This window comes from Oenanthe melanoleuca, chromosome 24 (genome assembly GCF_029582105.1).
Source record: "Oenanthe melanoleuca isolate GR-GAL-2019-014 chromosome 24, OMel1.0, whole genome shotgun sequence".
Taxonomy (NCBI): domain Eukaryota; kingdom Metazoa; phylum Chordata; class Aves; order Passeriformes; family Muscicapidae; genus Oenanthe; species Oenanthe melanoleuca.
In genome coordinates, this window is record NC_079357.1 from 3,264,395 (window position 1) to 3,286,440 (window position 22,046).

General features: G+C 48.6%; 1 protein-coding gene across 1 annotated transcript in view; it reads left to right on the forward strand.

The window, feature by feature from the left end:
- The first annotated feature begins 5,138 nt into the window (after window positions 1–5,138).
- UBASH3B (ubiquitin associated and SH3 domain containing B) overlaps window positions 5,139–22,046 on the forward strand; it is a 61,578-nt gene continuing 44,670 nt past the window's right edge. The window contains exon 1 of the mRNA XM_056509454.1: window positions 5,139–5,496. Coding sequence (XP_056365429.1) covers window positions 5,345–5,496 — 152 coding nt within the window. The 5' untranslated portion in view covers window positions 5,139–5,344. The remainder of the gene's footprint in view (window positions 5,497–22,046) is intronic.

A 22,046-nucleotide genomic window follows, 5' to 3' on the forward strand; every position in this document is an offset into this window, starting at 1 on the left:
TGTCCCAGCTGCTGTGCCAAGGCAGGAGAAATTAAAACAAAGATTTGCTGAATGAAACTCTTTTCCAGGTGGATTAAAGAACCCAGCCCTGCCTGGTTAGGAGAGGGCAAAGCCTCACTTTACAAAGCCTGACTTTATAAAGCCTCACTTTACAAAGCCTGACTTTACAAAGCCCCAGCCCCCCTCTGCTGCCACATCCATGGCTTGTTTGGCTTTTAATGACCCATGAAAGGCAAATCCTGGCCTGGCCACCCTCCAGGGACCCACAGAACCCAGCTCTGGGCTCAGTCAGTGTCCAGCAGCAAAGTCCTTCCTCTCACAGCAGAGCCAAAATAGCTGAAAGTTTTTTAAAATTAATTTATTCTTTTGTTTCCCTTTTACTTTCAGGCCTCACCTGTCATGTCCTGCCCTGAAACATCTGAAGGACACTTTGCCTCTTGACTTATTCCTGCTCAACTCCAACAATCTAAGCCCAAATGAAGGGAATGTGATGAAATTAAAGTGCATTTTTTTTTTATTATTTTAATGAGGAAAACACACTCCAAAACTGAAGGAAATCTGAGCTAGAAAAGCAAATTCTCATTGTCCTTCTAATGAAGTTCCTGGTGCTTTACTCACCCCACAATCCCACATCTGCAGCCCAGTTTGGAGTCCCAGCCCCAAAGGCAATAAAAGCTGGAGAAGGATAAAAAATCCCCAATTCTGAAGCCCCAATAACTCTCCCAGAGCCCAAAGCTCGTGGCAGAGGTTTGAGGTGAGGCAGAAATGGGGGGAAAAGTCCTTTCCCAGCTTCTGGGCAGAGAACAGGATCCTGCTCCATAAAACAGCTGCTCCTTCTATTTGGGAACACTCTGGGGGTCTCAGATATTGCAGGGATGAGAGAAGGGGAGACACCTTGGCAGAGGGATGGGAAGGGAGGGAATTATCCTGTGGGATGGGGAAAGAAAAGAAAGAAAAGAAAGAAAGAAAGAAAGAAAGAAAGAAAGAAAGAAAGAAAGAAAGAAAGAAAGAAAGAAAGAAAGAAAGAAAGAAAGAAAGAAAGAAAGAAAGAAAGAAAGAAAGAAAGAAAGAAAGAAAGAAGAGAAGAGAAGAGAAGAGAAGAGAAAAAGAAAAGAAAACGAAAAGAAAGGAAAAGAGAAAAGAAAAGAAAAGAAAAGAAAAGAAAAGAAAAGAAAAGAAAAGAAAAGAAAAGAAAAGAAAAGAAAAGAAAAGAAAAGAAAAGAAAAGAAAAGAAAAGAAAAGAAAAGAAAAGAAAAGAAAAGAAAAGAAAAGAAAAGCTGGCTCCTGCTCCACCAGCCAGCCCCAGCAGGTACCAAGCTGGACAAAGGTGATTTATTCCTCAAGGCTGCTCTCAGGAATGTTGTTCTTCCACTTCCCCAGGGCTCAGCACAGAAAACGGGCTGGAGTTTGCTGTTCCTCTGCTCTCAGCTTCACAGCAACTCCCAAATAAGAATTAAATCATCACTCCCCTCTGCATGGAATCAAGTGCAAGGCAGCTGTTGGTTTTCCTCAGCCATAAATCACCTTTCCTTGACACTTGGAAACTCGGGAGATTGGGGAAAAAAATAAAATAGAAGGAGGTGGGAGGGGAGGGGAAACTGCTGAGGGTGGGCTGAGTTTTATTTTTAATTTCAATTTTTTAAATTTATTCAGCACATGCTCGCTGGTGTGTTGCCATCCCTTGAGCAGGCAGGGAAATAAAAGAAGAGGATGGAGATGGGATGAGGGGAAAAGCAAAACCCCTGCTCCATTTCCTGCTGCTGTGCTGCTCATTCCAGAATATTCCCATTTTTAGGGATCCTGTGCCAGAATTAGGTTGGGAAAAAGGGCAAAATTTGGCTAAAATTCAAATTCAAAATGAGATTTTCCTACTGAAATCCCTCTCCCTGTCCAGCTTTTTAAAACACTCCCCCCCAGTTCTGCCTTGCACCAAGGGAAGTGATAAATATAATCCCCTAAAAATGCATTTTCCTGTAGGTAAAGGGATAAAATGTGGAGTTCACTCAGGAAAATGTTTGGATTTCCCAGAGGACACAGACAAGGCTCTTGTTGCAGGAATTTCAATTCTTTTCCTGGCTTTGGACACCCAAAAGTTGTTGCATTAAACAGGAAAATGCTGAGCGGTAATATGTGAGCACACATAGAAATATCTGTGATCAGCAACATAAGGCCATGTGAAAAAAAAATAAAAAATTAAAAACCAAACCAGAAAGGTTTTCTGTGAAAATCTGACAGCATTTTAAATAAACTGAATATCACAGATGTCATGCAAAGCCAAATCATTTTGTGTATTTTGATTTTTTTCACTAAAGTTGTTGTTAATTTTAGAGGCTGCAACACATTTTTCTGGTTGTTCTCCTTTTAAAAAATTTGCTTTCTACTTTTACTTTCTTCCCTTTCCCTATTTGATCACTGTGACAGCTTTCAATTTTAGCTTACAATAAAAATTAAAAAAAAAATAAATAAAAAAAGAAGAAGAAGAAAAAAAAGGTGGGTGGCAGCTCTATTTCCAGGCACACATTTAATAGCTGGGGATAGAAAAAGAAACCTTTTTTTTTTTTTTTTTTTTCCCAGAGAAAAAGTTTCCATGTAAAAAAGCACAGCCAGATCAAAAGCAAGAATATTAAAGTTCCAAGGACATGATCTTGGCAGGCTTGGAGAATAATTTCCAGCCAGTCTCACCTAAAAAAAATCCTATTTCTGCTCCTTTTTGTTTGATGCAGCAACTCATCCAACCAAAGAAACTTCAATATTGCAATTTCTCTAATGTGGATTTATTTATTTTAGAATTCATTGTGTGAATCTGTCACAGCCAGAGGAAAGAGATTCCCATCTGGGCAAAGTCCCTGAAGCTGCTTCCAGAGCAAATTTCATTTTTATTGTTATTTCCTGCTTGAGTAATTCAGCTGGAGCACAGGAGGGAGGCCCAGGGAGAAAAGTCCAAACATTTTCTACTGGCTGCAGGTCCCTGCATTCCCCTGGCAATTCCTGCCTGGGATCAGGGCTCATTTGGGATTTTTATCTTTTCCATCAGTGTCTTTGTGATGCTCTCAGCATGGCTGGGATGAGTTCATGGATGCCAAACCCTCCTGGGGGCTCCAGCAATCCAAATTTGATAATATTATTAACAATGGTATTGTTATTAATTCTCCTCCTGCATTAAAATGGAATAGAAAATATTGTTATTAATACCCTTAATTCTGCTCCTGAATTAAAGTGGAGTAGATTGGGTGCCTGATCCTGATTTCAAAGCTGAAATCCACAACTAAACACTCCTCAATTTCACCTCTGGCTTTAATGAAGTCCTTGCCAATTAATAGTGGGGGTAAATTAAAGAACCTCTGCAGCATCAGAGGAGTTAAAAGTGATTTTAAGAGAGGAACAATAAGCAGTTTTTTAGTTTTGTTTTGGTTTTCTGTGCCATGTCTTCCTGGAGCTGGAATTTCTGTGGCATCCTCAGTTCAGGGATGGTTTTCCCTGTGGATAAAGAGGCAGAAAATCAACTGGCACAGGAGGAGAATGAGCTGAGAGCTGGGAGGGGAATTTTTTTTCCCTTCATTGATACAACCAAATGGAAATGGGCTGTTGGTTTTCCCTAATGCAAATAATAACAACTGCAGTGATAGATTTGTCATTGCCAGTATTGATTTCCTTCCCCAACATAAACTATTTTTAAAAATGCCTCTTAATGGGTTTTTATTTGCTGGTAGGGCTGGGATTTCAGGCTCTTCTCCACTGGGCCTGCTCTGGGAGCAGCAGGATCTGCCTGTCCTTAAAAGTGAAAGGAAAAGTGGGAAAAAAGGGAAAGTCTGGGGGGAAAATATCGGCAAAGGAGAAGGATGAGAAGGATGAATTGAAAAGCAAAGAGGAGAAAAGCAGGAATATGTGCCCACAGGAAGCTGCAGGGAGGGGAGCAGAGCTGCTGGAAACACAAGGAGGAGGTAATAAATTCTGGAGCACTGCTCTTTAACCTTGAACCTCACCCAGGTGAATCCAAACAGCATCGAGTGGAGCTGCTGGAGAGCCCAGAGGAAAGCAGGGAGCTGCTGCAGGGCTGGGGAGCACTGGGGCCAGGCTGGGAGAGCTGGGGGGCTCAGCTGGCCAGGAGAAGCTCCAGGGAGAGCTCAGAGACCTTCCAGGGCATAAAGGGGCTCCAGGAGAGCTGGGGAGGGATTGGGGACAAGGGACAGGACACAGGGAATGGCTCCCACTGCCAGAGAGAAGGGTTAGATGGGATTTTGGGAAGAAATTCTTCCCTGGGAGGGTGGGGAGACCCTGGCACAGGGTGCCCAGAGCAGCTGTAGCTGCCCCTGGATCCCTGGCAGTGCCCAAAGCCAGGTTGGATTTGGGGTTAGGAACAACCTGGGACAGTGGGAGATGTCCCTGGACATGGCAGGGGTGGGATGAGATGGGATTTGAACTTGGGTTTCTCCAACCCAACCCATTCCATGACAGTGGAAGTGGAGACCTGGAGAGTCCTGACCTCCCCTCTTTCCTCTTGAGGAGTTTGGTTGGGATCACAGAGAGGATTTCCTAAAAAAATGGAACAAAGAGAGTAAGAGAGAGAAAGAGAGAGAGAGAGAACAGGAAAGGAAAAAAGGAGGAAAGAAGGAAAGAAAGGAGGAGAGAAAGAAGGAAAGAAGGAAAGAAAGGATGAAAGAAGGAAAGGAGGCGGGAAAGAAGGAAAGAAAAGAGGAAACAAGGAAAGAAAGGGGGAGAGAAAGAAGAAAAGAGGGAAAGAAGGAAAGAAGGAAAGAAAGAAGGAAAGGAAGAAGGAAAGAGAGAAGAAAGAAATTGTATATATATAAATAAATAAATGAACAAACAAATATTAAAAAATTACAATAAGGGCAAAGCGAACAAAAATAAACAAACAAATAATGAAATAAACAACAGATTGCTAATAAAGGGAAAACGAACCAAAAAAAGATAGCAAACACAATAAATAAATAAATAAACATAACAATAATAAAAAAAAAAGAAAAAAAAAGGAGAAATTTAAAAAGAAAAAACGCGCGTGCACGTGCTTTCTTTTTATTTCCCCCCCCCCCCCCCTTTTTTTTTAAAAAAAAAAAAGGAAACCTTCATTTCTCCTGCCCCCACCCTCTCACATCCCACCCACCCAGCCTGGGCGGGGCGGGGGCAGCATCCCGGCCGCGCTCCGCGCCCGCGGCTCCGTGCGCTCCGTGCCGGGGGCGGTGTGTCCGCGGCTCGCTGCCGCGCGGGGCTGTGCCCTCCCCGTGCCCGTCCCCGTGCCCGTCCCTGTGCCCGCGGCCGTGGCCGGGCGCTGTCCCCGAGCCCGCGGCGTGCATGGCCCTGCGCGGCCGGCGATGGCTGCGCGCTGATGGCCCAGCCCGCCGCGCTCGCCATGGCTGCCAGAGAGGAGCTCTACAGCAAAGTCATCCCCCGGCGGAACCGCCAGCACCGCGCCGGCACCATCAAGCACGGCTCCTCGCTGGAGATCCTGCTCTCCATGGGATTCCCCAAAGCTCGGGCGTGAGTCGCTGCCCCGCGGGGCTTCACCTCCTTTCTTTCGCTTTATGGGGGAGAGAGAGGGAGAAGCGGAGGCGCTGCTTGGCTGCGCTGCTCCGAGCGGCGCGGGGAGGGAGCGGCGGGGAGCCGGGATCCAGCCCGGGAAGAGGCGGGGATGAGCGGCCGGAGGGGGGAATGCGGTCCTGGAGAGGGGGGATGCGGTCCTGGAGAGGGGTGATGCCGTCCTGGAGAGAGGGGATGCTCTGCCGGAGCGGCCTGGACAGCGGGGGATGCGCTCCTGGAGCGGGGTGATGCACTGGCGGAGAGGGGGAATGCTCTGCCGGAGCGAGAAATGTGCTCCCGGGGCAAAGGGATGCTCTCCCGGAGCGGGAAGTGCACTCCTAGAGAGGAAGGGTGCGCTCCTGGAGCGGGGGATGCTCTGCTGGAGAGGGAAATGCACTCCCGGAGAGGAGGGATGCTCTGCCAGAGCAGCCCGGACAGCGGGGGATGCTCCCCCGGCAGCGGGCAGTGCTCTCCCGGCTGCGAGGGGATGTTTCCCCGGCTGGGAGGGGATACGCTGCCGGAGCGGCCCGGAGATGCTTTCTTGGAGCAGCCAGGGAAGCGGGAAACGCTCTCCCGGCAGCGGAGGGTGCGCTCCCAGAGCCGGGGGGATGCGCTGCTGGATCGGCCGGGGCAGCAGCGCGATGCTCTCCCGGACTGAGGGGATTACGATCGGGAGATGCCCTCCCGGAACGGCCCGGACAGCTGGCAATGCTCTCCCGCCAGAGAGGATGCTCTCCCGGAGCAGGGGATGCTCTCCCGGAGCAGAAAGGTGCTCCCCCGGAGCAGGGGGATGCTCTCCTGGCAGAGGGGATGCTCTCCCGGAGCACAGGGATGCTGTCCTGGAGCAGGGGGATGCTCTCCCGGAGCAGGGGATGCTCTCCCGGAGCAGGGGATGCTCTCCCGGAGCAGGGGGATGCTCTCCCGGCAGAGTGGATGCTCTCCCGGAGCAGGGGATGCTCTCCCGGAGCACAGGGATGCTGTTCTGGAGCAGGGGGATGCTCTCCCGGCAGAGTGGATGCTCTCCCGGAGCAGGGGATGCTCTCCCGGAGCAGGGGATGCTCTCCCGGAGCACAGGGATGCTGTTCTGGAGCAGGGGGATGCTCTCCCGGAGCACAGGGATGCTCTCCCGGCAGAGTGGATGCTCTCCCAGAGCACAGGGATGCTCTCCCGGCAGAGTGAAAGCTCTCTCGGAGCACAGGTATGCTCTCCCCGAGCACAGGGATGCTGTCCCGGGGCCGGGGGATGCCAGAGGAGCCGCGGGATGCTCAGCTCACAGCCGAGCCAGGCAGGAGCTCCCCTCTCCCATCCCCACACCCCGCACGTATCGTCCCGAAGTTGGGGATCGCCAGGCAGGCAGTTTTTGCCGCCCAAACTGAAACTGTTTTAGCTCGGACACCCGCGGGGTTTTCTTTAAGCCGTACCCAAAAAGCAGCAGAAGGAGATTTCCATACACAGCCCGAAGTGGTTCGGGTTTTCTTGTCCAATTCGTGCCCTGGTGTAATCTCCCTGTGTGTGATTATGCGTTAAATTAATCAGGCAGCAAACTAATGGTAACTTAACAGTGACTCCTGAAGTGGGACTGATCGTTTTGGGATGCAAATTAAACCGGTGGGGATGGGGATGGTTCCTTGATCTCCCTAAGTTTTCTGTTTGTTGTTGATACCAATCAGAAATCAGGGGGTTTGCAGCCTATCTTGTCACAGGGCTTTTTTTATAAATATAGACAGGCACATGCAGTTTAAGGACATATGTTCCTTGTGGATTCTTGGGATTGCATGGATCCACCAGCACATGCAGGAAATCTTATTTTTGTGTTCCACGGTGCTGCTCTGCTCTCCTTATGGCTGTCAGTTATCTACTGAGATCAGCACACAGCCTTCAGACACAGGGAATGCAAATGAAGAGCAGGGCAGAGCTCTGGTGACTTCATGCTTAGCTCGACTGGAAGAAAAGATGTGAATCTTTCAGTGAAGCTGGAATTAGAAAAAAAACCAGCCTGATCCTATGAATGAAAGTGGTTCTTACCTGCACAACAGTGCCATCAAGGCTGCCAGCCAGACCTGCTCTTCCCTGACTCAGGAACTGTGTCCATGGGTCACATCCCTGCCCAAAAAGCACTGACATTTGTTAAAATGAACTCAGAGCTTCATCACACAAAGCAGAGAAGGTTAAACACAGGGAGCAAATGTAAGAAGTATTTATTGGAAATGCAACCAGGCAGATATATAAAGCTGTCTTGATACTGAGTTCAGGATAACCCTGTGTGACAACTCAGCAGAGCAGAGAAGGTTAAACACAGGGAGCAAGGCAGAAAAATAGGTAAAATATCCCTAAATGTAAAAAGTATTTATTGGAAATGCAACCAGGCAGATGGGAAAAGCTGTCTTGATATTGAGTTCAAGATAATCCTGTGTGACAGCTCAGCTCTCTGCTGGGACAGGCACCACTCTTGCCACCTGATGGAGCAATGAGTGCCCTGTTCCACCCTGCTGGAAATTCTACAGATAATTTATCATTAACATTCAGACAAGAAGTGAAATAGAAACAAACCAAATAAGATCCATCAAGGGGAGGATGTTGATGGAACAAAGGTTTGGGAGCCTGAGAGAAAGGAGTGCACAGCAAAAGGACATTCCCTAAAGGCCCAGAGGATGCTCTGGAACTCTCAGCATTTCTCTGTAAGTGGGAATGAGAATTACCAAGATGCCAGCGAGGTGAAAACATCATCTCCCTGCCAGAGATGGAATGGAGAAGTCTTAAACCCCTTCAGAGTCTTCCCCCCAAACTCTGCCACCTCTGTTTCCTTCCCCAAAGCCACAGTTCCAGCAGGAGCCAGGGAATTCAGCGAGATGGGATTTCAGTTCTGTGCACACAAACACGAGCCAGGCTGGTACTTAAAAGTGGTGACCATCTGTTTGGGTGGCTTATGCAAAACAAACCTCCAAGTTGTCAGACAAGTCTGTCAGGCATGTCACAAAACACCATGGCTGCTGGCAGCAGCAGCTCCTGGGGCTTTGGTCGAGCTGGGGGCTCTGAGTGGGGCAGGGGACACAGGGGCAGGGTCACACACACAGGGCTGAGCTGCAGTTGGAATTTCCAGGCTGGTGTTGAGGAGTGAGGTCCTGGGGAGAGCTCACATTGCCTGACTTTCAGCTCTAGCCTGTGAGTGTTAAAATAATCAGAAGTGAAAGGCTGAATGTGATTTGTGAGTGTTGCTGGATTGTTCAGTTAAGGGGAGAAATTGGGCAAGAGAGGGTGTCAGGTGGCAAGTGCAAAACTGCCATGGATCTTGGGTTCACATCCAGGGGTTCTTAAAAAGCCTCTATTTATTTTTCCACCCTACAGGAGGTTTATGGGGGACTGGGGATGAAGGGCCCATCAAAGGATGTGTCCTTCCTGTCTGAACTGAGATTCTGCTGAAATTAATGGATCTGCACTGATGTCAGGGTCCCACAGTCACACTGAGACCTTGGAGACTTTCCTGTTCCCCCCTCTGAAGAATTTTTTTAGCACAGGTCCCTCTGCTCTCCTTTTTCCCAACACCTCTAAATAAGGGTGGTGTTCAAACCACTTTTGGAAGCTTTTAGCTGAGCATGGCCCCTGCTCAGAGCACTGCAGTGTGTCATCCCTCTGAGGCATCAGCACGAGCTGCTGTTCTGCCCTGCTGGCTCTTGCCAGCACACAGCCATTATTAGGATTTTATTTTGCAATTAGCCCATTAGGTTACGTGCTGTCTGCTCCCACAGGCTGTCCCTATCCCCAGTAGTTTGGGATTGAAGCAAGCAAGGAAGGCAAAGGTGATGTTCTAATTCCCATTTTGCAATTTGGGCACCAAGGAAAACATTTTACCCTTGTTCACACAAAGATTTAATCAAACCCCCAGTGCTTCAGTGCCCTGAACACAACAAGAGGATTCCTCCAGGAAGAGTCATACAAATATTATTTCCCAGTTGCCCCAAAATATTATTTATCATCTTGTTATGAATCTCCCATCACCAAATTGTCATCCAGTCTGCCTGCCAGCACCTCTCACTATAATTTAGAATCCCTGTGTATCCCTGAGAGTAGAGAGAAGAAAAGCACAAAATAATTTACCAGCCATCAACACCACAGGGGATCACTCATAACTCCTATGCATGCAGAAGCAATTAAAAAAAAAAATCCATAATGTGTCTTTAAAAGGCTGGAATTGAAAAAAAAAAAATAGTGATGGACTGCAGTTTCATTCAGTATGGAAAAAGACCTTTGAACAAACTTGAATTATTAAAATTTATTTATCCTGCATGGTGCAGAAATCAATGTGGCTCCAGAACCTGCAGTTTTAAAAGTTTCATGTCAGCCTTTAAACTCCTCCAGAACATGCTCAAAACCAGAAAGTTAAAATTCTAGCATGAGGAAAAAGAATTAATCCTGCTTTCTTTGTTTTAATTCTGGGTTTACTTAAGTGCATGGATATATAAATGTATAAAGTTTAAGATGTTTCAGTTGCTGCATCCAACTCTGAACACAAGCCAGAGCTCTGAGATGCTGTTTCAGAAGAGATCCAGGCCTAAGAAAATGAAGATAATTCCCTGGTCACTGCCATTACTCAGGCTGGGTAAACCACTGCCCAGAACCAGAACACTTAAATTAGAGATATTGTGCTTTTTCTGTCACTGTGCTGTTTCTGATAAGCAGAAGAGATGACACAGGTGGCAAAGCTTTCCAAAACTAAATGGATGTTCCTTCCTCTCATCTGGGCCTAGAGAAGGGTTTAACTCTGTGCTCATGGAGGAGTTATTTCCCTTGGACCTGGATAAAACCAGTCCAACTGGGATTTGCCTTCTCAGAGAACTTACAAGTATTAAAGGTTTCATTATTGTGGAAGAAATGAAGCTCAGATGCAGTTTACAAAGAGTAAAAGCTTCTCTGGTGTTTTGAAAGGGATTTTAGCCTGCTAAGACATGTTTTGCTTGGTAACAGATTTAGCAACATCTCAGGATTTCAGCACAGCAAGGCTGGAATTGCTCCTTCCTCTGGGGTTGGAGCTGGGTTTGGGAAATTACTGTGTGGAAGAGAAGTGCTGCTCATAATTTTCAGTTCTGAAGAGGTTTCCCTTCCTTCATGGTGTTTGTTTTCTGCAAATACTCCTGGCTGAAACTCATCCTGCTGCAAGGACCCAGCCCAAAGCCAGCCCCAAGTCCCACTTGAGCCCAAGCATTTGAAGGATTTTCCTGATTCCCAGGGACTCGTGCTGGCCCAGGGCATGGAGAGAAACCCCATCCCAAGGGAAGAAGCTGATGGACAGAAATGTTGCAGGAAGCAGCAGCTTGGGAGGGTCCATGGAGATGAATTTCCAAGTTTAGCAGTGCTGGAGGAAATCTTGAGCTCTTGAATGGAAAATCCAGGTGTTGAGGAAAAGCTTCCCCTAATGCTCTGTCTGTGCTGATCACTCGACACAGGGAGTCTGGGGCTTGGAATGAGCCCTGGATTGTGCAGAGAAACCATCTGAGCAAAACACTTTCACTTCCAGTCCTGCCCATGGATTTGTGAGCAGGAGCTTCCCAGGAAGGGTTTGTGACCTGTTTCCAAACGGTGAGAGAGGGACAAGCTCTGGCAGTGACTTGCACAAGCCCCTGCTCCCTGCACTTGGCTCTGTGCCCACTCAGGGTTTCGGGGTGAGGTTGGAGCGGTGGGAGCACTGAACTGCTCTGGTTTGAGCACTGCAGTCCTGGCTCAGCTCTGAGGCCCCAGAACAGGTCTGTCCATCTGTGCTGGAGGGATCCAGCAGGTCTGCAGGGCAGGGACAGTGAGATAAGGCAGCAGAAACATCCACTTGGGACTCAGTCCCGTGGCTGCTCTGCACACAGGTTTGAATTTATTTTTTTCAGATTTCTGCTGTGGGACTGAGGTGATTCCTGCAGGATTGAGATTGTTCTGTGCCAGTGGCTCCAGTGTGTTTGGGGTATCTCCATGAGACAGCTCCTCACTTTAAAGATCTAAAGTGATAAACCACAGAGGGCTCTTTATTTCCACAGTATACTCTGAAAGGCACAGAGAAGCTGAGATATCAAATCTATAATTAGGCTGATACTTGCACCTGAATCTGTAGAGTTTCAGTCCATTCATGGCAAGACTCAGATCTGGGCTAAGCAGAACAACTATTTCCATGACATGGTACAGCATTTTCAGAGGGAGGGAGATCTCTTATCATTGCTGTGATAAGATCACACTGTAAAATGAAAATGGCAGCAGCAGTGCCTGGTGTCACCTCTGATTCAGGATGCTGGACACAGAACTGCCATTAATCAAATGGACACAGAAGTGCCATTAATCAAATCTGATGGCTGGGAGCCGTGGAACAATCAGATATTCGGGGCTGATATCCACAGAGAAAATGCTCCTGCCACAAACATCCAGCAATGAGTTTAAGGACTGAGCAGCCCTGCACAGAGATGGCTCAGCCAAGGTCAGGGAGTTCCTGCAGGACTTGCTGGCTCAGAGAATGACCTCGTGTGTGTTCAGGGAGGAAAGCAAAAAGCAAACTCCTTTCTAGTGCCTGCACACCCCACACTTCACTGGGATCTCGTACTGGAGTGCTTGAGCAGCATCTCCATGTGCAGGGAGGTCCTGGGTCAGCCAGCAGCCAGCATTCCCTGGATTGCTGAGATGTGGTTTCAAGGCTGCCTGACTTTGGCAAACGCTGACAGAGATGTCAGAGAGTTTCCTGGTCCCTGAGTACTTGGTTTGTTTTGGTATTAAAATGACATGGTGACAAGAAAACATTTCCTTGGGCTTCCGTTCCTCTGATGATTTCCTTGTCTCGGAGCCAAGGTCCTGAACTTGATCCTACCCTCTGCTCTGGGAAGGAGAGGAGCTCAGAAAGTGCAGCCCAGACCTCACATGTCACTGAGGGAGCCTGAAAATTTCCTCTGTGCCTCTTTGTCAAAGCCCCAAGCAGTTAAAAACTTGATCTTTGTCATGCAATTCCCTTTCCAGCTTTCTATCAGCTTTGAGGGATACAGATACCAGTGTTATCTTTTCTGCCTCTTTTTCTTTCTCTTCACCTATCTCCAGACCTGATAGCACTGTCAGTTTAAATGGACTGATCAGATTCTCAAGACAAAGAGTGGCAGGAGGAAGTCAGGATTTCAGATCTCCAGCCTGTTTGAATGCAGCCTTGTTGGCTTTAAATGCTGATTCTCCTTCCCCCTTGGGCAGTGGCAGCGTTGGGCTGTTTCCTGCAGAATTCTGCCTCTTGTAAAGCCCTCTGGAAGTTCCTCCTTGGATTATTGCTGCTGCTTTCCTGTGCTCAGAGGATGCTGCAAGCCCTTGAGACTGGCAGAAGTCAGGGGGGAATTCCATTCTTTGAAACACCATGAGGAAAAAATAATTAAGAACACCCTAAAAACGTGGTGCTTTTAAATATCAAGTGCTAACCCTGCTAGCTCCTGAGGACACTTTTGTGTTTTTAAACCACTTCTGAAATTTGGACTCTCAGAGTTGAAAAGCCTGCCCTGGGTTTTTGACTAAGAGCTGATCGAGGATTCACAGCATGTGCTGTGCAACTGCAGCAAGAATAGAGACATCCATGTGTGTGTCTGTGCTGCACCAGTCTAATTATCCCCAACAAGCAGAGTCATCAAAGGGGCTGTGCTCCAGCAGCTGACAGCGTTCTGGATTCCAGCACCAAGGCTCTGCAGCCTTTGTGCTCCACAATGGGCTGCTCACCCTCCACAAACACACCCCAAGAGAACAGTCCTGGCTGTTGTTCTGTCCCCACCACAGAAAATTCCTGATTCTGCACAAAAGCTGAGGCTGGACAGCAACAAAGTGGAGGGGAAAAAGAAAAAACAGTGAGAAATGGAGGGAATTGCTGAAATTGCCCTAACAAAGCAGCTGGCAGCCTGCATAAACAGTTTGAAACCTTTTGTCCATGTTCATAAGATGCTGTTCCTTCAAACCCTCTCTTCAAACTCCTGAAGTTCAGCAAGTCCCAGCAGCCAAAGGTGGGGCCTGAGGTATTCCTGGGCACCCACAGCTCATGGCACAGGGCTGGAATACCAGCCTCACACACCTGGGGAGCAGGAGGGCTCCTCCATTCCCTGGGAAACCTCAGCATTCCCATTTCTCACAGAGAATCCCAAAAAAACACAGCTGCATGTGCAGGTGTGACAAAATCCTTCAGGTATGGTCAGGACCTGAATGAAATTTAAACCAGTAATTATGAATTGAGCCTGGAATGAGAGGAGAAGTGTTTGATGTCTGTGCTTTCCCCAGACACCAAATCTGTGCCCTTGAGGCTGAGTTCTGGCATTGCCAGCACCTTGCAGGCCTGCCCCTGTCAGCAGAACACCTTGGGAATGCTGCTGGAAGGATGTGGCTGAGCAAACCTTGGGATATCTGTGCTAAACCCAAGGACTGGGAGCTCTGTTTGGCACCCACAGCCTGGCATGGGAAGAGGTTTTAACTATTTCACTCCCACCCCTCACCCCCTGCCATTATCAGACACAAACCAAGTGCCACTGTTCACCCTTCCATGAAGTGTTAGTGATGCTCTGCTCCCCATGATTGTGCAGAATTAATCATCTGGGGCTGCTGACCATGACATCATTTGCCATTGTAGAGCTGGGGGTGTTTTAGGGGAGATTTCTCATCCCCTGATGTGTAAAAATGACTGTTTTCTTCCCCCTGTGCTTAATGAAATCCAGCAAGTTCTTCCACAACTCATCCCATTAATGGGGCAACTCAGCCAAGCCCCTCAGCACGTGGCTGAGACCAGGATGTCCCAAACATTTCCACCCCAGCAGGCATTAAATGGCACTGGGAGGACCTGAAATAAATGAGTTTTATTTCTCTTTATCTTCTGAGCCCTCCCCCATTTGACCGAGAGCAGTTTGCAGTTTCGTGATGCAAATTTCAAGCCCTGTGTTGGTGCTGAGATGAAACCCCTGTGAACATTTTCCCCCTGTGAGCAGAAACGTGAATTTATGTACCACAACCCTGTTGTGCAAGGAGGAAAGGTAAACATCCTCCCTGCTCCAGGAGCTGACACTGAATAGGAGCCAGAGGGGAGGATGGGGAGAAGGAAGGAAGAAGCCAAGCCCTGATCCCAGCATTGCCTCCACAATCCCTTTTTCCCAGTTAGACTGATGGGTAAATCCAGAGCTGCATGAGGAACAGCTACTCCCAGATAAACACAGCTCCATTATACAGACAGAAAGATGCAGCTCGAGACAATCCATGGAGGCAGAGAGGGACCTTCATTAACATCTGCCCTGCACTGGGGCAAAGGGCTCTCCAGAACTGCAGCCTCTAAGTGGTGTCAGTGATGTCCTGCTCCCTTGTTCTACAATTCTATTGGATTTTTGCCTCACAATCGATATTTCCTTCTGAGAGGAGCTGCCAAGCCCCAGTAAGTGTCAGATCACAATATATTAGCCAGGGAGAAGCCAGTTCTCCCAGGCTCCATTCAAAGAAATCTCCAACTCACCCAGATTTGGAGCTGGTTGATATTCACACCAGTCCATGGGCAACAGCAGCAAGCCTGGCAGTGAATGGAGTTTACAGCTGCACCTTACAAATCGCATTTCTGCTCCTTTTACAGTCTCTTCAGAGCTGAATCATAAATGCATTTATGTTCTGAGGGGCAAAGCCTCCCAGCAGTGTAAATCAGCCCAGCACCATTTCCTTTGTTGGAGCAATAATAACACACAGCAGCTGAGCATCTTCCCCAGAAATAGCCCAACTTTCATTGCTAGCAATGTTTCCTTTAGAGAAATGGGTATTTTATGCCATTCAGGGAATGCAAAAAAGCCTGGGCATAAATAAGAGTCAGCACCAAAGCCTCTGGGAAGGAAAATATAAACCTCAGGTGTTTCACAGCACATTTATGTGTTGGGGCAATGGAGTATTTTATAAATAGGGACTCCAGTTCCCTGCCTGGAGCTGGGACACATAATCCTGATTTTCCAGGCACACAATCCTGCTTTTTTTTTCCATGCAGCTGGATTCATGGGAACTCTGATTATTTGGGCGTCACATCAGCCAAGCACAGCAGAGGATGAGTCAGGAAGGGCCCAGAGATCCCCAGAGCTGTGGTGGCACAGCACACATGCACCCTCTGTGCTGCTCATCTCTGTCAGGAGGTCTGTGTGGGGTGAGCTGCACAATCAGAGCACCCCACACCAGCCTGACACCAGCTGGATTTTAAAGTCTTGCTTAGATTTGGTAAAAAGAGTGTGATTTGCAAGGGGGAAATGACCTGCTCCCCCCTGGTATTTCCTGTTTTCTCCCTGAGGTAAAATTGTCTGCTGGCATGGGAAGGTCAGCCTTTATGAGGATCCTTCATTTCATCACCCAGCTTCCCAAAGAAGCCCATCAGATGCTATCACAGAGGATTTAACTCCCTACACACACCCTGACTTTGGGGGTCAGTGCATCTTTCCCATCTTCCTCCATTCCTGCCCCAAAGCTGCTCATCCTCACTGAGATCAAAAGACTCTCAAATTCCAGAGGGAAGGATGATGTGCTGGAAGTGCAGAGCGTGCCTGGGATTCTGCTGGACTCACACATTCCTATTAAAATTTGCCAGCTTTTATTGGCACAGCCTGTCACTTCTCTGGAAGTGAGGAATTTGTGCTCTTCACCCTGGCTGTGTCCTGCCAGGTTTCTGCTGTGACTCAGCCTGACCTGCTGAGATCCTTCCCATCTTCTCAGGGAGCAGCTGCTGATTTCTGTGCTGGCTCTGGGTGTTCAGAGAGACCCATCTGCTGCAAAGGGAACTTTCAAAGGGCAGGGCCCAGGCTGCCCAGAGAAAATGAAGAGTCTTTCACAGGAATGTGTCATCCCCAAAGAGCCTGGGGCCAGGTTGCCAGGGCTGGGTTTGGAAGTAAGTAATTCTGGGATCACAGCTTTGCCATGTCTTAATATTTCCTCCCTCTGCTCGCCCCCTAACAATCTCTGTGAGAAATTGAAATAAAATTCTCCTGTAGCTGCTGCCACTGCTGCTTTCCCAGCAGAGGACCAGGAGCTTGCTGAGGTGTCATGGGATTTCCCTGGATGGCAGCTCAGGAATTTTACATATTTGCTGTCAGCAGCGTGTTTTCGGGGAGGAGGGTGGCAGAGCTGTCACCTCAGCCCCTGCTCACAGCCAGGGGAGGGATGAGTGCCAGAGCACCCAACCCAAACCCAAAACCCTGTAGTTCCTCTGTGGGAGTGGGGAGGACACTCACAGGGGCTGTTTTATCCCTTCTGACAGCAAAAAAAACTTGAAAACCTTCTCAGATATCACAGAAAGCTGAAATGAATGACACAACCGAGCCACCAGGCCAGAAGAAGGATCTGCCTTGGTGCCTGGAGCCAGAGCTCCAAGTGCAGGGTGCAGTCACTCCCTGTATCACAGCTGTTCTGCAGGATAAATCCATCAAAGATGTGACCTGGGACAGTGATAGGGCACAGGAGTTGTGTCTGGACCACAAAAAGGGCAGGATTCCCCTTGGATCACCAAAAGCCAAAAAAAATCCCCTAAAAATGTCACTTAGCAGCACAAGGGAGGAAGTTGTGTTGCTGGGGTCTGGGTTTATTCCCTGAAAGGAACTAATTCTGAAAGCTGAGGCCTTCAGTGTCAGGAAGCCAAATCTTTCTGCAAGTCCAGAATGGATGAGCTGGAGTCAGGGGAATCTTGGCTAAGGGATGCTCAGTGTCTCTGCAAATTAAGCACCTCCCTGAGCATGAAAGCATTTTAAGGTTTTTGCCTGAGGACACAAAGAGAGGCTCTGGCAGCACTGGGTTTGGAGCTGGGTGATTTGGATTTGCCATCAGGCCATAAGTAACCCAAAATGTGCTCTTAGGTAGAAATTAGCTGCTGTTCCAGGCATCCACCTCAACCTTCCACCCACTGGATATTATTTCAGTTTTGCTGCAGCACATCCCCAAACCTTTTAGGACCTTTGATGTGACTTTCATTTCAGTAATAGACATGAAATGTTGTGGTTTCTCAGGCTGGCTGTAAGTGATAGTGGGGAAGGAATCCTTTTTCCATGCTGCTCAATCTTCCCCTTGCTTGCAGCACATCAGTTCTGAGTGTCAGGAACACTCAGGCAGTTTATTTGTGGAATATCTCTCTAATCACTGAAGTTATCTGAAGCAGTTGAACAATTTAAATGAGCTTACAAAAACGGGATTGAGTGTTGTGATTAGATAATTGTCCCTTTGCTTCAAGGTATGAGTCAAAGCAGAGACAAGTTTTTGGTTGCAATGAGAATTCCTGAAAACTGTGGCTTTCGTGGTGGTGCTGGTGGTAAAACAAACAGAGAATATCAGCAGCATCCCAGCCAGCTTTGGGAGCTGCCGAGGGATGTTTAAGGGATAAACATTCCTGTGATTTTTGAAGTTTAGGGCAAAGTTGGGCGGAGGGAAAGCTCCCAGCACCCCACAGGTCCTCACATGTGAATCCCACCCAGGATGGATTTCAGTGCCAACCTGGCAAAGGATTCAAAGCTGCAGCTCAAGTCCAAACACATGAGCAGCTCTGTTGGTTTTACTCAGCACAGCCTTGGGACAATTTCAGTTTTCATCCAGAGCAGGGTGGGGCTTTGCTGGGAGTCCTTTGGTGCTTTGGGTTATCTGGATTATCTCATTTCATTTCCTCCTGGCTGTTGGTCAGGGAGGGTTTTTCTCTGATGTGTTGGCGCATCCTGTTTGGTCTGAAATGTGCAGTTCTCACTGCTGAGCCCATGGCCCTCATCTCCTGGGGAAGGAGCAGGGTTTGGAGCACGGGCACTGCCCTGGAGGAGCTGGGCTGCTCTGCCTCCCACTGTGGGGTGAGGAAGGCAGAGAATTTCCAGCAGCTTTTCTGCCATCAGAGGGTGATAAGTGTTATCTCCATCCCCCCTCCACAGCTAGGGGAGTGCAAGGACAGAAGGATTAAGCTTCTGTTTTCCAAACTGTCAATTTTTCAGGTTCCAGCATGGCAAGGCAGGCGTGTGTGAGCACTGCCAGGTCCATCCCACCCTCAGAAACCTTCCACAGCTGAGAGGGGAGCATCCAAAACCTGCACCTGCTCGTGGCAAGCTGAGCCTGTCCCTTGCCCAAAGCCAAACCACCAGTCCAGTCTGAGCACACAGCCTGGGGTGGGATGTGTGACATCATCCAGGAATTCAGTAGCTGTTTTCAGTGGTGATTTGGGGGGAGATTTTAAAAAGTGTTCAGGCATCCAGACATCAATTCCATCCCCTCCTGTTGATTCTCTCAGCACTGTCCTGGCTGCCTCCACAGCCAAGTTCTGCACTTTCCTGCCTGTCAGATTTGGCTGCATATCTGAACTGGCTCCTCTTGTACCTGTGGTGTTACATTGCATCTCATAATTCAGGGAAAAAAAAAAAAAAAAAAAAAAAGAAAAAAAAAAAGAAGTTTACATTCTACCTCCTTCAGGTTAACCTTTCTCTTTCAGAGAGCTGCTTAAGCTCTCCTGACCCCGTGGAGGAGGCAGGAGGGGGATCTGCCATGGAGCACAAGAGCTTGCTTTCAAGATGTAGATTGCATTATAGGAAATGAGAGGCAGTAATCAAAGGAAGTTCTTCATTCTGGTTATCAGCTCTCCCCGTCTCCTTTCTCATGCAGAGCACTTCTGTGTCTGCAGCACAGCCCCTCTCAATTCTCCTCATTAGAGGTGGAGCCTCCTCCCTGCACCCTCTGCACAGCCACAAGCACCTTCCCCCAGCCTGCAGGGATTTTTTTTTGCCTTTACCTTTAAACAACTCACTTTCAAGCCCAGCCAAAGACGCAGCTCCTCTCCTTGAAAAATCAATGGCTGTCAGAGCTTCCCTTTGTCCAGCCTCATTCAGAGCTGCCTTGAAGAGGAATCATTCCCTTGGATCCTTTGGAATATTGATTTTCCTGCCTGGCTTGTGTGCTGCTGGTACCCCAGTGAGCTCTGGAAATGTGATAAGCCTGGCCAGCAGATTGCTCAGAAGGCCAGGCTGGGAAGGGAACGTGGAAATGTTTGCAGTAATTGGTGACAATGAATCTCCTGTGCTGGTGGCTGAATGGGACCTCTTGGGGAGGCAGAGAAAGACTTTTAGGTTCTGATTTAAGAAAGCCCTAAACATATATTTACATGCCATTAATCTCAGTGAATGGCACGGACTGAGGCAAAGGAATATTTTGTTTCTGCCTCCCTGAGCAAGCTGAGCACAGCCTGGTTAAGAACAGAGTAATTCAGAATGATTCCACACAGCAAACCCCCACCAAACCCTCACCAAACCCCCACCAAACCCCACCAAGCCCCCACCAAACCCCACCAAACCCCACCAAACCCCCACCAAACCCTCACCAAACCCCCACCAAACCCCCACCAAACCCCCACCAAACCCCACCAAACCCCCACCAAACCCCCACCAAACCCCCACCAAACCCCACTAAACCCTACCAAATCCTCACCAAACCCTCACCAAACCTCACCAAACCCCCACCAAACCCCAGCAAACCCCCAGCAAACCCTCACCAAACCCCACCAAACCCCCACCAAACCCCCACCAAACCCCCACCAAACCTCCACCAAACCCCCACCAAACCCCCACCAAACCCCCACCAAACCCTCACCAAACCCTCACCAAACCCCCACCAAATCCTCACCAAACCCCCACCACCACCAAACCCCCAGCAAACCCCCACCAAACCCCAGCACCAAACCCCAGCAAACCCCCACCAAACCCCCACCAAACCCCCAGCAAACCCCCAGCAAACCCCACCAAACCCCCACCAAACCCCACCAAACCCCCCACCAAACCCCCAGCAAACCCCCACCAAACCCCCACCAAACCCCCACCAAACCCCACCAAACCCCCACCAAACCCCCAGCAAACCCCCCACCAAACCCCAGCAAACCCCACCAAACCCCCACCAAACCCCCACCAAACCCCAGCAAACCCCAGCAAGCCCCCACCAAGCCCAGCCCTCTGGCTCTCAGAGGCTGCTGTGCTTTGCTGGCACTGCTTAAAGTTTGCAGCGAGCACTGAATCAACTCTGGGTTTGACCTGGAGGAGGCTCCTGAATCCCTGTGACACCCAGCTCCGGGCCCCTGCCACCCCAGCAGGCTCCAGGGGACGGCTTTGCAGAGATTTTGGGAAGCAAGAAGAGCAGATGTGGAGGTGCCATGGCCACTGTGAGCTCCCACCCAGCTGCAGGGCACAGCCCTGGACCTCGTGGCCACCTTTCCTCCCCATCACTTAATGCTCCCCCCCTGCTCTGTACAGGCACTTTTGGGGGATTTTTTTTTTCCTTTTTGGGGTCTCTGCTTTTGCAGAATCTCATGTTCTCACAGTGTGGAGGCTCAGAGCACTGAGCACATCCCAGCCCCAGCCCCTGGCTTGCTGTCCATGCCTCCCCTCTCCCGGGAGCCTGGGATGGAGCACAGCAGGAAACTGTTCCTGCCCAGGGCAGGAAGCAAAGGTCAGAGATGTGGAGCTGTAAATCTGCCAGCAGTGCTTGTTTCTGCTTGCAGCACTGTGACAGCAGTGCTCTGCTGACAGGTGATCTGGCTGCTGGCCCACCTTAGGTGAAATGTTGAAATGCAGGATTTTTGTGTTTTTTGTGTCTTCCTCTCCCTGCTCTTTATGACACACTCAGAGGAGAGGAACAGTGATTCTCCTTCTCCTGAAGTGTGCAAGTTTTAGAACTGCTCTGACCTTTTGTAAGTCATGTTCTTCTGGTTTCTTGGATCACTTCTGACTTTTATGTATCTCCATAATCTTTATGCCATAAGAGAGTGGTAGAAGCTAGTGGAGGTCCCTTCTTCCCCCCAGGCACTGGCATCTGGGTTTTCTCCCTGCTCTGCCTCTCCCAGTGCCAGGGAAGCTGCCAGGACCCAGCACAGTTTGTCTCCTCTGCACTCCTGGACATGGCAGGGAAAGGAAATGCCTTCTTCCATCCCTGCAGCACTTCTGCAACTCTGCAGCTCCCCCAAAACATCCTGAGGCAGACGAACATCTATCCAAACACAACAGATCTGAAATGCTGAAAATCCCTGAGGTTCCTTGGGGCTGGTAGCTGTACAAATACACAGAAAATACCTGTTTTCTATAAATATCCAGGCATATGCAGACATTTAGCCACACAGACACAATGTTCCTACAATAGATATTTGAAATTAAGCAGCCATTTGTGGCAAATGTGTGGTTCTTTATTTCCCCACCCCCCCCCCCTACAGTACAAACCATCAAAATAAGAAGTAGAAACCATGAGAGCTTGTTGGTTTGGAAAAGAGCACGAGACTGATGACAAACATCACGTAATAAAACTGAAAAATGCATCTCAATCACCCAGTGAATGATCATGGAGGGTCTGTGGGGTGAAATGGTTCAGCCACCAGGAAATTGTGTGCAAAGGAAACACAAACCTGTCCCACAACATATTTGTAGGTCTCACTGACCACACTTGTAGCAGCTTGATGAATAAATTTCACCTTTGCACATTCATTAACATTTCTGTTAGCCAATCCTAATTCTAATTTCTATTTCTTAAGGCATGTG